The sequence below is a fragment of the Meles meles genome, chromosome 12 (genome assembly GCF_922984935.1).
Source record: "Meles meles chromosome 12, mMelMel3.1 paternal haplotype, whole genome shotgun sequence".
NCBI lineage: Eukaryota > Metazoa > Chordata > Mammalia > Carnivora > Mustelidae > Meles > Meles meles.
This window is the reverse complement of record NC_060077.1, coordinates 64,751,730-64,769,413: the sequence shown is the minus strand read 5'-3', so window position 1 is coordinate 64,769,413 and position 17,684 is coordinate 64,751,730. Positions and strand designations below refer to the sequence as shown.

The window sequence follows — 17,684 nt, the reverse complement described above, 5'->3', positions numbered from 1 at the left end:
GTCAAGAAAGAAACTGTGAGGGGCACCTGGGTGGCTCAGTGGTTTAAGCCTCTGCCTTCGGCTCAGGTCATGATCTCAGGGTCCTGGGATCGAGCCCCACATCGGGTTCTCTGCTCAGCGGGGAGCCTGCTTCCCTTCCTCTCTCTCTGCTTGCCTCTCTGCCTGCTTGTGATTTCTCTCTGTCAAATAAATAAATAAAATCTTTAAAAAAAAAAGAAAGAAAGAAAGAAACTGTGAAAACAACTGCAAGCCTATGTCTGACAAATAGACTACTAAGAAAAGGTTAACGCAGTATTTTGCAAACTGTGATCCACAGGTCTGCAGAACCACTCAGGATGCTTACTAAAAATGCTGAATCTCGGGCCCCATCACACTCTTAACCAATTTAAAGAGAACACAGGAAGACGCTTGTCTAGTTAGCTTACCAGGTGCTTCCTAGTCATAAGTTGATTACTACTGACTTCATGTACTTTTCAAAACCTTGCCAAAAGTCAAGTCAAACTGCATCACAAATGTTAACCTGAGAGTTTGTTTGGCTTTAGGTAGTTCATTTCACTGCACTTCTGGGGAAATTCCAGCTGTCTCACACTTACCGGCTAGTCAGGGTGTCCTGAAACTATATACTAAGGTCATCTAAAATGCACAAGTGTCCTGAAAGAGGTGCTTTTATGAGGGAACCTCTGGATGATTATTCCAGAAGGTAAATCACTTATAAAGAAGCTAAGAGGAAAAACCAAGAGGTCTAGCTGGTAACTGTTCTCAAGAACATTTAACTACTACCTATATAGTAAGAGTAATAAACTGTTGCCCAGTTTTCTTCTGTGTGGCAAGCAAAACCCACCCAAGTAAAGTAAAAAGGAACAAACACACTGGAAAAGGAACAATACAGATTTAATATCATCTCCAATCTATTGTAACATGCTATTTTACTCAAATTATATCTAATGTGTCAGACTAAGTCTAAATTTGTTCTTCCATATATTTCAATAATAAATATCTAATAGTTAAAACATTAAACTAAAATACCTTCATATTACTAAGCAACCAAGCTATTCTAAAGGAAATTACACCTAGGTTTTATTCATGAGTTGAAGCCTTTCTGACACACCCTATTTCTGGATGGAAAAATTCAGTATTAAAAAGGTGTCAATTTTCTCTTTAATTAACATATATATTTCAATATGGTTTCCTGACAAAATAACAATGAGCTTTTCTATTTGAGGAAATAATAAAATTCATCTAACAAAACAGAATATCCAGGGAAATTATAAAAGGCAGGTAAATAAGGAAGATCATTGTCATCTAGTATTCAAACATTTTATAGTATAATAGTATTCAAAACTAACAGAATAGCACAGAAATAATAGCTAATATTTACTAAACATTCATTAAGTTAACTATGTGTCTTCAGTAATTTATCATCGTAAACTACTCTATAAGGTATATACTATTCTTACATCATTTTACCGATGAGGAAACTGAGGCATAAGGAGATTAAATAACTTGCCTAAAAATACAACATTAAAAAGAGTCGGGATGTGAAGCCAGATAACCTAGTTAGACATCCTGCATGCCTAATCACCATCATCTGATAGACTATGCTGTTTCTCTTAGACTTCAGTACTTGATGAATTGAACATATAGGGGTACCATTTCAAAATATTTGGAAACAATGGCTAATTTAATAGTGTTAAGACAAATAACTAGCCATTTGTTGGATTTTTTTTTTTTTAAGTTGATTCCCAATACATCACTCCTTGGACGGGGAGTGTCTTTCACAAGATTTATTTATTTATTTATTTGAGAGAGAGAGAGAAAGAGAGAACATGAGTGGAAGGTGGAGGGAGAATCTCAGCAGGAGCATAGAGCAAGACGCAGGGTTCTATCTCAGGACCCCAAGATCATGATCTGAGACAAAACCAAGAGTCGGATGCTTAACTGATTGTGCCATCCAAGCAGTCACAAAAGTGATTTTAGATGAATCAAATATTTAAAGGTAGAAGACTGAAATCATAAAATCATACAAAGAAATATATTTTTTTAAATAGAAAAGGACTTTCTAAAACATTAAATTCACAGGCCATAAAAATAAAAGCTGATCAATTCAACATGATAATTTGATACATGAATAGCAAAGAAATATATACTAATTGAAAAAAAGTCACAGGAAACAGTATTTGCAACATGTAACATGCAAAAGGTTAATTTCATTAATGTACAAAGACCCCCTACATATTGATGAGAAAAATAACAACTCAAAAAAACAAAACAAAACAAAAATCAGAATCTTATGGCATGTGAATTATATTTCAATTTTTGAAAAAAATGGGCAAAGAACATCAAAAAGCAATTCACAGAAACATATACACAAATAGTAAATGAACATATCAAAATATGATCACATTCATTTACATTTAAATTCAAGAGATAAAATTTTCCAACTTCAAAATCAACAAAAACTAGTTAAGTTCAGTAATACCAGATTTAGTTCTCTACCATTTCACCCTGAAAAGAGTTAGGGCTCCTTGGGCACAGTCGTTAAGCATCTGCTTTCAGCTCAGGTCATGATCCCAGGGTCCTGGGATCGAGCCCCACATCAGGCTCCCTGATCTGCGGGAAGCCTGCTTCTCCCTCTCCCACTCCCCCTGCTTATATTCCCTCTCTCACTGTCTCTTTCTGTCAAATAAATAAATAAAATCTTAAAAAAAAAAAAAAGAATTAGGACTTCTTTCAGAGATCCAGTTCTGGGGTGGAAAATTGACAAATGAGCCTGAAATAGCTTGCCCACCAGAAAGCAAAGAAGCTATGAATGACTTCTGGAGTACTATCAAAAAAACATGGAATCAGCTTGAAGGGACTCTTCCCGACCAAAAATGGGAGTTTTTGAGCACTATAAAGACTAAAGACAGCAATTAATTAAAACATTCCAGAAATGTTTAAGACTAAAAGTTCATGACAAAATTTAGTAACAAAAAGAAAAAAAAAAAAGTCAAATATCCAAGTTACCTACCAGGACACCAACTCATTCTTAAAACTGGTAAAGGGGAAAAAAATTAAACAGTCATTTGTCTTTCTTACATGAACTGTATACCAAGGTAACTCAATACTTGATGAACGACCATGTTCTTTAGTGGAAAATTCCGGTTAATAACACAGACAAGGATAATAGAATATCATCAATTCTCAGGGCTCCTGGGTGGCCCAGTCAGTTGGGTGTCTGCCTTTGTCTTGGGTCATGACCTCAGGGTCCTGGGATCAAGCCCCAAGTCAGGTTCCCTGCTCAGCAGGAAGTCGGCTTCTCCCTCTCCCTTTGCCCTTCTCCCACTCGTGCTCTCTCTCTCTCAAATAAATAAATAAAATCTTAAAAAAAAAAAAAGGAAATCACCAACTCTCTTAAGGTAGTGATCCCTCTATTCCAAGAAAAAAAGGAAAGAGAAAAAATACCCTACAGGATTACGCGTTTTTCTTTTTGTTTTTTTCTTACCATTAGCTCCTATTATCTATAAATTTTTTTTTTTTTAGATTTTATTTACTTATTTGACAGAGAGAGACACAGTGAGAGAGGGAACACAAGCAGGGGGAGTGGGAGAAGGAGAAAGTATGTTCCTTCTCTCACTGTGTCTCCCTCTCAGCAGGGAGCCTGACATGGGGCTTGATCCCAAGACCCTCAGATCATGACTTGAGCTGAAGGCAGAAGCCTAATGACTGAGCCACCCAGGTACCCCAATTACTGGTAAATTTTTAAAAACCGAGTTGACAACTCTTCTATTACAATCATTATTAGCAAATTTTTGCTTTTTAACATTGCTTATTGTCCTGTTATTATTCTGAGAAAGCAAAAACCTTCTATTAACAATGAAGTTACAGTATACACCAAATAGCCTCATTTTCCTAGCAAGATTCTAGTTTCTAATGACTATTTTCAAACGGAAATCACAATACCAAACACTAACAGGAGGTTTCTAAACTAATCTATCCGCATATCCCATAGGAAAATATGTCAAATTCAGTCTTGAGAACAAAGGAATCATACGTACCAAACAGGTTTTCACTTCCTACAACATAGAGAATCAGACTGGGTATAAACTATTCAAGCTCTCCCAAAAAGAAAAGCTCTCCCAACACTCATTTTTGAGAATACAAAAATGCTTACCCATATTTTCCAAAGAGTGAAACCGTTGTTCCTCCCACAGGCACTGCCTTCCCTGGTCCATACACATCCCATATTGTGAGGGCCACCTGGGCATTCCTGGGCAGGTCAGGGTACTTTACAGGCAGTTTCAGCCATTCATTCCAGCTATGGGAATAAAGTCAACATAAATATAACACTAAGAAAATAAAATAGATATGTGTGTGTGTGTGTGTGTGTGTGTGTGTGTATAAACTTCCTTTTAAATCAACAAACCATATAAGATTTGTCCAGAGAAAATGTCCCAGAAGATTAGGTTAAATCTACAAAAAATGTGGCACTTACCTTAATTTTAAAGTAGGTAACTTCAAGTTTAAACACAGAACACATGAAAAAATTTTTTGAAAAACCAAGCTCATGAAAATTAACACTGGTAAATTATTTAATCAAGAAATTCAGGGATGCCTAGGTGGCACAGTAGGCTAAACAGCTGCCTTCAGCTCAGGTCATGATCTCAGGGGTTTTGGGATCGAGCCCCACATCAGGCTCCCTGCTCAGGAGAAAGGCTGCTTCTCTCTCTTCCTCTGCTGCTCTCTCTACTTGTGTGCTCATTCTCTCTCTCCCTCTCTGTGTCAAATACATAAAACCTTAAAAGAAAGCAAGCAAGCAAGCAGGAAGGAAGGAAAGAAATAAAGGAAGGAAGGAAGGAAAGATAAATAAATAAATAAATTCAGGGGGTGCCTGGTGGCTCAGTGGTTAAGTGTCTGCCTTTGGTTCAAGTCATGATCCCAGAGTCCTGAGATGGAGCCCCAAGTCGGGCTCCCTGCTCAGCGGGGAGTCTGCTTCTCCCCCTCTGCCTCTCCCTTCCTGCCCTGTTCCTGCTCTTGCTCTCTTTCTCTCACTCAAATAAATAAATAAAATCTTTGAACAAAAAGAAATTTAGAAAGTATCACCAAGACACAAGGAATGTAATAATGAGTAATAAAAATCTAGGTAAACACAAAACTATCAGAACTAAAGTTATTTTGAACCAAGCTGTGATTATCTATAAGCTTTCTCCAGAACACAGTTTTGTATTATGAAGAGAAAAAACTCAGAATTACACAAAATGCTGCTATGGATAATACTGTCCTATAATACACAACAGTACCTCAACAAAGCAGAAAACAACCAAACTCCTAAAGAGGTCAAAATAGACTATCCACTATCTTCATAACATGAAGAAGTTATCAGACTGCTTTGGACAGACATGTGACAATTTTTAATGTGAGATTTTTCTGTTCTTCAAGTTACTTCATTAATACTGATAATACTTAGCTATCAGTTTTTTATGCTTCTAAAGCATAGTTATATATATTATTTCACTAAGGAATGTTTGTTCTTAATAATTTAGTCATGACAGCACAGCTTTTCTTTTAAAATTCTCTATTCATCTCTGCAAATTTTCTTCTGCATTCAAACTTCACACCAAATCTATTGATAATATCAACTCCCTTAAATAACAGACAGCTTTTAAAATCCCAAAAGAAAACTATGTAAACAATACACAAAGTAATACCCAGCAGATATACAGAACTGTTTCTGTTTATTCAAAGTTATTCCCATTACTCAAAATTATTATCCAAGGGGATATCCCAGTCTAGGTCAAATACATCTGCACTGGTAAGAAATTGAACAGAATTTTCAAAAACTTATATGACAAATCATTTATACCCACCACAAAAATTCAAGGACCTATAGTAAAATTAGACATGACTACCAATTTAAAGGAGAATCAAAGTCATTAAATCCTTTTCTTCTATGAAGTTCTTTAAAAAATAAATCATAAGCTCAAAAAAGCCATTTTCCACTATAGATAAGCTTGAGGAAATAAATAATTTTATTTAATTATTATCCACACAGTGGCAAGATTGAAAAGATAAATACCAAGCAGTGTCATCTTGTGACAAGGAAAAAATCCAGAGATCAATTAACACAGGCTAAAAATCCACAATATCTAAAATGAACTATGAAAATTCTTACCTCTATATTCTATCCTTTGCTTAGAAGACAATGCTTATGACCAAGCAATCATCTCCTCCAAACCTTCTGCCATCCAAAACCAGGCCCCTACACATTTTTAAAATCAAAGCAACTACACTTTAACTTATTTTATACAGAACTTTTATAGAAGAGTTCTTTTGAAGAAAATGAATCTGCAGCTATAATACAGTTTCAAACTACCCTAGATATTCTAGAAATTATGGAAAGATTTGATCAGACATCAAAAAGCTGTAAATTCTGAATACCATTTTTTTCTCTCACTCCCCATGCATCATCCCTCCCCCATACCCGCAACCCTCACTGAGCTTAAGACTAAATCGACCTGGCACCTGAGTGACTTAGTTGGTTTAGCCTCCGCCTTAGGCTCAGGTCATGATCCCAGACTCCTGGGATCATGTCCCATGCTGGGCTCCCCACTCAGCACGGAGTCTGCTTCTCTTTTGCCCTCTGCACCCCTGCCCCCAGTAAATAGAAATTTGTTTTCTCTCTCTTTTTTTTTTCTTTTTTATTGCCAAGGCATGGAACACAACCACTCAACAATTTCCATTACCAAGAAAAGTGGAATTCACCACAAATGTTGACTGTCTAGAACGAAATTTGTAGTTTTAAGTCTTTTCTGAAGTCACAAGCCACCTCAAAAAACCTAACAAAAGCCTTGAGTCCTATCCCTATAAAAATGCACAAGACACAAAATTCTGCAGACAATTTCAGGTTTTTACAGATTTCCTGATTCCAGTTTAAAAACCTGATACAGGGGCACCTGGGTGGCTCAGTTGTTAAGCATTTGCCTTCGGCTCAGATCATGATCTCAGGTCCTGGGATTGAGCCCCGAATTGGGCTCCCTGCTCATCGGGAAGCCTGCTTCTCCCTCTCCCTCTGCCACTCCCCCTGCTTGTGTTCCCTCTCTCACTGTGTCTCTCTCTGTCAAATAAATAAATCTTTTTTTAAAATTAAAAAAAAAAAAAAAAACCTGATACAATTAAGGAATACTGGCGCATTGTTTTAGATGTTATTATGGTACTATAGTTTTCTTCAAAAAAAATTTACAGAAATACAGTTAAAATGTATAATGATATAATATTTTATAAAAATACAACTAAAATGATATAACATAATCTTCAAAATAATTGTAGGCATAAATGAAACATGATTAACTTTGAGTTAGTAGCTATTGAAGCTAGGTGATAGGGCCTTGGAAGTTCATTATATTATTCTCTGCATTTACAGGTTTGAAATATTACAAAATTATTAAAAATTATTAAATACATATATACATTTATACACTTATTTGGGTGTGTTTGTATGTGTCTCTATCCACAAAAATACCACTAAAGAAAACCATTAAAAGAAAACCATTAAAATAGTTGTTTCAGTGTAGCCAGATTACTAAAGCTCAGGCTTCTCCTCTCTGAAAAACCCTTTCCAGCCTACTAGACCACAGTTGGTAAACACAGGGTTGTACACTCAACAACACAACCTGGTAGTCCATTTGGTCACACCTTGTCTTCATTAACAATGTGGGCGTAAGTTGTTTCCTGAAGAGGCATACCACCTGTGTATCCTGCATTGAGCCTCCCAAGGTACTGAGTAACACTCACTGAAGGAACAACAAAACTGTACCACATAATCTACCAAATAAGAAGAGACAAGACTTTAAATTCAGGACCCACAAGAGTGTTCTGGAAAAACGGGAACTACATGTTCATTATTTACCTTGCATCTCCAACAACAGTTTGCTAATGTGCCATGCTCAAAAAAACATCAACTTTAAAAAAGTTAGTTTCATATTTAAAATAATAATAAAAATCTGATCCAAACAGATGACAACAGGTGTGTTTTTGTTGTCTGAGAGATTTCATCAAATCTGAGCACCAAACATCAGGCTGGACAATTCAGACTATCTATCCACAAATGTTCACGTGTTTGGGCCATAGGGTGGTAGAAAATGTAAAGATGTTTCATCTGTTTTTTGGTTTGGGTCATTTTGTGAATCAGTCTAGCTCCTACAAAAATATGTCAATATACTGAATACAAACATAATTCAAATATAAATCCACTTCTACTTAAATAGGATAATACTAGTATATATAAGACCTTATTCTGAGTAGGTTACTGCTTTAAACTATTGGATCAATGCTTATAGGTCTTAAATCCATTTTTTTTTTAAATTTTCATCTTAAATCCCTATCAAATCATACTTGCAACATCTATAAAGAAATGGGAGAATAGTCTGGAACCCACCATAAGCAAGACACAACTTACTTCCATCTTGTACTAAATGCTTTGTAGGATGTTCTCACTGGCAAGGCCAGAGGCTTCCCTTCTGCAAAAACTTGACAAGTAACATAAAGGTCAGAGCATGTCTCTTGATACAGTCCTGAAAACTTCAACATTGGGTCTTCTAGAACAGCTTTATAACTCTTCTGTTCTCTCTTCCCTTCCAAACTTCCTCTGGAGGCATAAGAACAATAATGATTAGATGTATTTTTTAAGCATATACACAACAAATACTAAGAACAGTTTATGGTTTTATCACAGTAACCTTCTGATACCTTAACATTTTCTTGCATATAAAATTAAAATAAACTTTACATCTAATAAAGGTTTCTTAAAGTCCCAACATATCTAAGATCATCCCAAACTTCACCAACATATTTCTCTATTTTAGGCTTTTACTTTATTTTAAATCCTCTCACCAACTCTTGATCTACCTTCTAGACATCATCAGCTTTCCAGACCTTAGTTTCCCTTTATCAATTTCAAGCTGAGCACTTACTCATATATTCATCCAACAAACATTCACTGTACTAGGCACAGAAGACCAAAAATGAAAGATGAGCTAAATACAACATTAAAAGAAAATGTTAAAGCTTCACTTCCACTTACTTTTAACTGAATATTTTTTAATACTCTTTTAATTTTGTTACTGTGTAGATATATTTCTGATAAGTTCTTTAAATTAAAAAAATACCATGTTATAAATCATAAAAGATATGTACAAGACATTAAAAAAGAGGTAGGAACATTGCTTGGACATCAAGATTATGTCAAATATTGTGCCAGAGATTTTACATATTCTCTCTTTTCACTCTTTTCTCATTTTATAAATAATGAAGCAGACACTCAGCGATCAAACTCATTATTCAAGTTAACAAAATAAGTAAAAGAGCTGGCAAAAGAGGCCCAAGTGGGGTGCATGAGTGGCTCAGTCAGTTAGGAGTCTGCCTTTGGCTCAGGTCATGATCTCAGGGTCCTGGGATCAAGCCCCATGTCAGGCTCCCTGCTCAGTGGGGAGTCTGCTTCTCTCTCTGCCCCTTCCCCTGCTTGTACGCTCTCTCTAAAATAAATAAATAAAATCTGTTAAAAAAAAAAAAAAAAGAGGCCAAAGCCAATATCCTTCCTACTACAGAAAGCCATACCAAAAAGTCTCAGGAGCATATAAACTGGCTTGGGAGCAAGAGCTTAGTATCCCAGATTGATGTCTGAAATGAGCCCAAACAATATACGAGAAATGAGAGCCAAAAAGGCAGGGAGTCATCCTAGAAGGAAAAAACACCATATATAGATGCAAAGAAGCAAGAAGGTATGTTTGGGAAACTACAAGTTGCTTGGCATAGCTAAAGCATAAAGTTCATGGGGTAAAGAAGCTAAAGATAAGAATGAAAAGTAGGTAGAAAACAAAGCTAGCAGCCACCATATTCACTACAGTGCCTGACACGAAGTGAACATTCAAAAATATGATAAAAAAATTATTTGAGGTGAGAGTAATGTACTTTTGGCAGGAGTGTAAGAACATAATGGAGAGGAGGGACTGGAAGCGAGGAAATCAGTTAGAAGACTTTCAGTCCACATTAAAAAGAAAAAGGTAGACTACAGCCAGGGTTGTGGGGTAAAAAAAAAAAGGTGGCATGGATCAACGATATGAAGGTAGATTCAAGACAATTTGTGAATGATTAAACAGAGAAGGTAAGAGAGGTATGTATGCAGAACTCAGTTTCCCGTCTTAACCAACTCGATTAATTATGCCAACAATCACCAAAATAAATGAGACAACACAGGAAGATCAGAATTAGAAGAGTAGGCTAATGATATGCTAGTCTCAGACAAGTTGCTTTCAAAGTGCTTTGGCACATCCAAAGTGACCATGTCTTGCAGGCAGTTTGATATCCAGTTATGGTGCTAGGAAAAGAGACATCAAATTGCAACTTGTTAATTAAAACTGTCACAATAAACTAAAACCCTGGGGAGAATAAACTGAATGAAAGAATTCATTATTCTTTCATTATATGATTCTAAATTGATACTCCTTGCCCCCAATGATCAACAATGGCAGTCTTAGAAGCTAAAAGATGGTTAGTAGTAAATTTTGCCAAACTTCTAATTTATGCTTTAACTTTGCCTCAAAATACTGAATATGTGTCTGTTAATGAAAGACCAGTGTTTTTTACTTTTCTCTTTCCTTCTAGGATTCAAAGGTGTTAAAAAAAAAAAAAAGAAAAGAAAAGAAAATCATTCCTATGTCCAAAAAAATACTGAGAGGAATGAAATTGAAGGAAAGCCCTTTATCAAATGAGAGCAATGCAGTCCTGTATAAGCATGTAGTGCCACATGCTGCAGAAATTTCCTGAAATGGGTGTGTAAATTATTTTACAAAACTATAGTTTAGTTCTTGAAATATTATTTTTACTATCACCACAAAATGGATAGTAAAAGATCTGTCAGAATCTGAAGTAAGTAACTTCTGAAAATAAAAACAATCCTTCAAAGGTGCACGTGACAGCTGAAAAATTGTATTCACTGCATGTATGAAAATAAGATGAATACTGACTAAACATATAATGAATGATGATTGATTAATAATTTGTGACAGATTTCACATACGAAAACACTTCTTTAAGACTGCCTTAAAATGGACAGAATTTCCAACTCAGTCCTACCCACCCCCATTCTCGATTTCATTAATCTCATCTCAAAATATCATGCCCTTGGCCTTTACTTCAACTGTAATGCTCCAAAATCTTCCTGCAAAGCCTTTTCTCCTATCTTCTGGTCCCTTTGCAACTGACACTCTCATCTTCAACTGACTCCTAACTTCCCTGGCTAAACAATGTCACAATGTCCCAAGATTCAACCTAAGTCTCTATCACCCCCAGTGATTCTAATACTGTATCCATGTACTGATGGTATTCTCAACTACCAGATCTGCCTGTGTCTAATTTCTGTACCCTCCATTCCACCTGCCAGCCCAGTTCTAAAGATCTTCCAACTATTAACTACAGGAGGACGATTTTACTGAAACTTGATTTCTTAATCTGTAAAACATAAAAACCCTCGAAAGTTTGCTGTCAGCAGCAAAATGCTTTGAAGAAAGTAAAACACCGTGAACTTGAGGGCATTTTCCTACTGCTATCCTTGTCCCAGAGACCTAGTGCTCAATCCCTTCACAAGGCTCCCCTCTCTACCTCCGGTTCTCCTCCGTTTCCCTGGCTGCAGCCCTCCCAGCCACCCCCAGGACGCTCTTCAGGCTAATAACCACCTTTCCCCGCCAACCCACAGGCCCCCATCTCAGCGTCCCGCAGCCCCAGCAATCCCAGTCACCATCCCGATTCTCTTACATCTTAAGCTGCACGTTGATGTCCAAGTCACAACTGTAAATATAATGAAACTTCTCCGCTTCCCCCATGGTACTCCCTGCAAAAGCAGAACCAACTGCTGGAAGCAAGGCGCTGGAAAGACGCCGGGAGAGAACAGGCTAAGCCCCACAACACAGGCGCTTCCGGTTCCGCCTCTCCCACCTGGCGCCACCAATCCCTGCCCGGAGCGCGACCCGGCGCAACGGAACTCCCGCCCAACTTTTCCTTCTGCGCATGTGCAAAAGGAGCCCAACGCATTGCTTAAGGGTAAGATTCCGGAAATACAGCCTATCTAGTTACATTCCAGGCTTCCTGTGTTTTTCCTGTCTTAACAGAACTTTTTTTTTTTTTTTTTTTTAAAGTAGCGCTGTCGTTTGAGTTTTAACTGTTTCAAAAGAAAATTCGACCCAAAAAGAATGTTAACAGGCTTCACTGGTTGCAGGTTAAACAGAGAGCAATCACTAGAATTAGAATTTTGCCGAGTTTTATTTCTAGTGTCCTTTCCAAAAATTGCAGATTTAGTCACTTATTTGCTATCTCAAGCTAAGATTTCCTCTTTGTGCTGTAAAGAGTGGAGAACGGACTGGACTTTATTTAAGTCTAGACTAGACTAGATTTATGCACTTTGGGGAAAGCATTTGGTACTTTCAGACCCAATGTAGTTTTCAAGACAGCCCTAGTTAGAACTAGAAACATCCAATAAGATCTAGAACTCAGTTTTCTGAATCATCTGAACTCCTAAAATGCTTGTTTTTAATAATATGTAATATTATTTAAACTCGTAATCTTTATTTCCAACTAGATTCAATACTCTTGGAAGGCAAGAATAGTGTGCCATTTATTTCTATATCTGTCCCCGTTAGTACTTAATACATTTTTGAGTTTAATAATTCCTATTTTTATTTTTGGTGACATTGAATAAAATTCTCCATTCTGTATATGTTTATTTTGAGGTGCCACATTGTGACAAGGACATGGCTAGAGTTTGTATAAATTATAGTAATTAAGGGGAAAACCTTTCAAGGAAAGGTTAGAAGGAGTGTAGCTATTGAAGCTGGAAAGGCAAAACATAGCTCACGCCCAGTGTCTTGGCCAAAGTAAGTTCTCAAAAATATTTGTGAAAGTAAGACTATGGAAAAAACATGATAGTTATCCTCCTGTAACTTTAAAGTTCCCACAAAAAGAGAACAGAATTGATATGTTCTTAAGCATAACTACTACCAATGGTTGGAATTTATAGGAAAGGTAGTATCAGCAAACAATAAAAATTAAACTTTCTAGTCATCAGAGGTGTCAACAGTAAAACAAATAGTTACAAATGCCCTGTCTATGGGATAATTCCAGCAATGAGTGTGAGGTTTGATGTGAAACAGGTTTACCAAAATTGAATAAAATAGTGACAGTTATGAGAAATTAAGCCAGGGTCTCTTATACTAAAAAAAATTAAGATAAAATAAAATAGTGACAGTTTGTGAAGGACAAATTCTCTGAACTGGGAGTTGACTTAAATTACTTTTATTATTAGACCTAAGTAAAACTTAGTAAAAAGTAAAACTTAGGTAGGCGCCTAGTGGCTCCATTGGTTAAACACCTTCCTTCGGCTCTGGTCATGATCTTGGGGTCCTGGGACTGAGCCCCATGTCAGGCTCCCTGTCCAGCAGGGAGTCTTCTTCTCCCTCCCTTCCTGCCCCTCTCCACTGTTACTGGTTTCTCTTGTTCTATTTCTCTCAAATAGATACATAAAATCTTTAAAAAATAAAAATAAAATGATCATTAAAAAGAAGAAAGAAATGATTATATCATGAGGTTAAAATGACAAGATTAATTCCTTTTCTTCAGTTTAAAAAAATGCTTTTACAAGTTTTCTATTTACTCAAGGTGTTTTAGAACCTAATTACATGATAGAACAAATAATGTCAGGAAACTTGGAAACTCCTACCTCATAAACGAAGACTCTTGGCCTCTTGCCAAGTTACAATGTGGGAAATGATGGACTTCAAGAAAGTCTGCTAAGATCCTGAGGAGGAACCCACAAGACCTGAACAGTTCTGTTCAAGAAGGTAATTTCTATCTGTTACAAAATGGTAAAAAAAAAAAAAAAAAAAAAAAAGCATGAGGTATTCTGGGAAATAATAAACATATCTTACATATATAAGTATGTATTTTACATAAGTAATGTAATATATATTATTACATAATACTTCTATTATGTAATAGAAGAAGCTCTACTTTCTGGGTTACAATTGAGAAAAGTAAACTTGTAGTAGCTGAATGATATCCCTATCAAGAATCTCAGCTATAAAAGAGGAATGGAGTCCTATCTCCTATCCCTCGGAACATTGTTTACAGGGAGCTCTATGTATCTTCACCTTTCTCACTAATAGGAGAATGATCTCTCATGTAGTCCTTGGAAAGGAGAACTAAAAAACAGTGTGATAAATATCTGATTATTATTTATAGACTTTGAGTCAAGATTTTAAAAGATTTTTGGGGCACCTGGGTGTCTCAGTTGATTGAGTGTCTGACTCTTGGTTTTTGCTTGGGTCATCATCTCTGGGTCATGGGATCAAGCCCCAATGTTGGGCTCTGTACTGGATGAGGAGTATGCTTGAGATTTTTCTCTCTCCTTCCCTCTGCTTCTCCCCCACTCATGCTCACTCATGGGGTCTCTCTATCAAATAAATAAATAAGATCTTTTTTAAAAATTTAGAGATTTATTTATTTGAGACAGAGCATGCACAAGCATGGCAGAGGCAGAGGGAGAAGCAGGCTTAGCAGGGAGCCTGATGTGGGACTTGATCCCAGGAACCCGGGATCATGACATGAGCCGAAGCCAGATGCTTAACCGACTGAGCCACCCAGACTCCCTAAAAAGATTTTTAACTCTGGGCTTTTATAAAATCATACTAGATCCTGGAAGAGTCTCTAACCCCCTCCCCGACCTCTGCCAGAGGAACTTCTGTTAGATCTTTTCCCCGCAAGCCTAAGCTGGTTTCCTCAGAGAGAGACCTCCTGTGACCTAAACTTTCTTTCCAGCACTGATTAAGTCATCTCACACAAAAATTCATCCCTCTTCGCATTCTTCACAAATTTTCAGGAGTTTCTGTCACAATAATTTGGTTAGTGGCTGTCTCCCCCAGTAGGCTACAAGCTCTGTAAGAGAAGAGTTATGTAGACTTTATTCAGCACGGCATCCTACTTCAGTTCCTAGCACAGGGCAGATGTTGTATAAGCAAAGTAGGGAAGAAACTAGCATTTGAAAAACTACTATATGTCAGATAACAGGTTAGGCAATTTCACGTGTATTATTTAATTAGTTCAACAAATTAATGAAGTAGGTGTTGTTACCCTATTTTACAGAAAAGTAACAATAAGGTAGAGTAAGTGATTTGTATATCATGAATAACTTAATATGTTGCAGAGCTAAGTGGGTCTGACTCCAAAAGGCATGACATTTTTACTGAACTACACAGAAGTATTCCAGAACAATTCCTGAACTTATTTTTTGCAACAGAAAATAAATTACTAATGGTAGTATCTTTTGCATCCTCCATGTTATTTAGCACTGCTGTTGATCCTTCCGCCTCTCTGTAGATTATCTTCTCAGGTAAGCATCTTGATTTATTACAGATTAACTCCATGGAGGGGGTAGATTTTGGTCCATTTAGCATCCTTGCAGATCATCCATTTACATACTAAATATTTACTGAGTACTTAAAATGTGCCATGAACCACACCAAACATTATATTAGACATTGACCCCTCCAGTATCACCAGAGAGAAAATGATATTCCACATCTGTTTGTGATGCCACCACTGGTATCCCTCAGTATGCGATGTTCCCTGTGTCATCATGCAGCATGTCCTGTAAGATCATAGGGCACAATAAGCTTTAATTTGTTCTGTGGATATTGTGGGATGACAATGACTTTGTCATTGCAATGAGTACATTGCAATGAGTACAATGAGTACATTGTCAGCTGGCATTATGTTTGATCTGCAATTTTGATCTGTGTTCATTCCTTACTTGTGCTTCTACAAGCTCCACAGGACAGAGAAGCTGTTGTTATTTTTGGCACTTCTTATTGCCTTGCCTGTGTGCATTTGTGTTTGTGCATGAATATTTAATCACAGAGAGGTTGCTGACCCGACACTCAGACTTGCCTCTCTGAGACAGAAGGAAGAGGAGCAATCAGGGTCAGAGTCCATAGACAATAATTAGTGACACAAGTAATTCCTTGTGATCTCTTGAGTCATTTTAAGTCACTTTGCCACCTACCCACATTCTGTAAATGCACAGGGAAAGAGTAACAGAGACTCTAAAAGAAAAGGAAAGCCCCTCACTGTGTTGTAGGAATTTATCTTTTAATAAGAAACAAAACAAAAACTTATGTAAACACTAAAAGAAACCCTGGAATGAAAAAGAAAGGGGGGGAAGAAGGACAGTCGTTCACTTGAGAGTCTGGATTTAAGCCATGCATTAGTGTGAGAGCTCCAAAAGTTAATACTCTTTCCAGAACGAGAGGGATACTTGTCAGGCTGGAGGGGGGATTTAATAAGTGAACAGGCTTAAAGCTCAAAGAAGAGAATGTAAGAAATAAAACACTGGGACTTCCTCTTCTCAGAGAAACCAAGTCTAGCTAAGGTGCAGAAGCAAAACATTGTCTCTTTTTCTATCTTAAAAACTATAGGAGGATGTCATGGAGAGGACGTGACCACTGGTTGACCCTGGAGCTGACTCCAGGCAGTCACAGGCTCCTCACCGCCCATCCCCTGTCCCATATTATACGTTGTGCTCACCATTCCCATAGTGGGAACTGTTTGGAAGGATTCAGCCTTGTTGAGCAATGTGGTGTTGAGACCCTCTGGATAGTACACGTGACTGAGCCCTGTTAAGACCTCAATATAAACTGTCAAGATTCTAACAGGCTGGTACAGAGATCCACTCATCTTGAGACAGTCAATTACCTGTTGGTAATTCCTTTGCTTATGAGACCACAACTTCCCAAAACTGAAAGGGCCAGCCTCTTTCTTCCCATCTCTCCTGGCTCTCTGTTTTGGAGAGGGATGAAGTTTCAGATTTTCCCTGGGGACTCCCTGCTTGGGGAACCAACAAAGACAAAACAACACAAAAGTGTTGTTCAATACTGGGGTTCTTCATGGCAGTTAAGAGGAAGCAGAGGCTTTCCAGACCTTAGAGACTATTTAGAATTGGAGCAAAGTTTTTGTTGTTTTGTGTAATGGTAATTTTCTCTTTGTCTCTTAATGTTCACTTAAAGACATCAGTCTCAAATAATATCTTTCCTATTATTCTGTATTCAGATTGTACCTTTATCTTCACCCAGTAGGGGAACACCGATTCCTGTTATTTATAGTAGTTATGTTCTGTAAGGTCACAGAGCAGTGAGTTAGTGAATATTGAAATATTGCTCTTAGGGGAAATAAAGGGTTATGTTCCTATGAGTCTCCAACCATAGCATTTTCATCAAACAATGAATATATAAGCTTCTTTGGTGTATACTCTGCTTAAAGACACCTTATTTTATATATATGTATATATATATATATATATATTTGGTTTGTTAACATTGAACTCATGTCCAAAGCACTATAACTCACACCAAAATGAAGCTTACCTACCACAAGTATTTTCTCTAGAAGGCCCATTACATTTTTCTCATGTTAGAAACACCAGAGGGCACTTCAGCATTGCACTTGGGGGCCATTTTAAACAAGGAAATTACCACTGCAAAACAGACACACACAAAAACAAACAAACCACAGCATGGTACTAAAAGACTGCAAAAAAGACCATTTGTTCAAATTATGAGGAGTTAAGAAGAACGCATTGCCTTGTTTGATCTCAGCTGGGAATGTGT

The 17,684-nt window shown here is 37.1% G+C and overlaps 1 protein-coding gene across 1 annotated transcript in view; it reads right to left on the bottom strand.

Moving 5' to 3' along the window:
• The window catches only part of PIK3C3 (phosphatidylinositol 3-kinase catalytic subunit type 3), a 152,742-nt gene extending 140,811 nt beyond the window's left edge, over window positions 1-11,931 (bottom strand). The window contains exons 1-3 of the mRNA XM_046025885.1: window positions 11,788-11,931; window positions 8,435-8,623; window positions 4,154-4,297 (exon numbers count right to left, since the gene is read on the bottom strand). Of these exons, the coding sequence (XP_045881841.1) occupies window positions 4,154-4,297; window positions 8,435-8,623; window positions 11,788-11,855 (401 nt within the window). The 5' untranslated portion in view covers window positions 11,856-11,931. The remainder of the gene's footprint in view (window positions 1-4,153; window positions 4,298-8,434; window positions 8,624-11,787) is intronic.
• Between the last annotated feature and the right edge of the window lie 5,753 nt (window positions 11,932-17,684).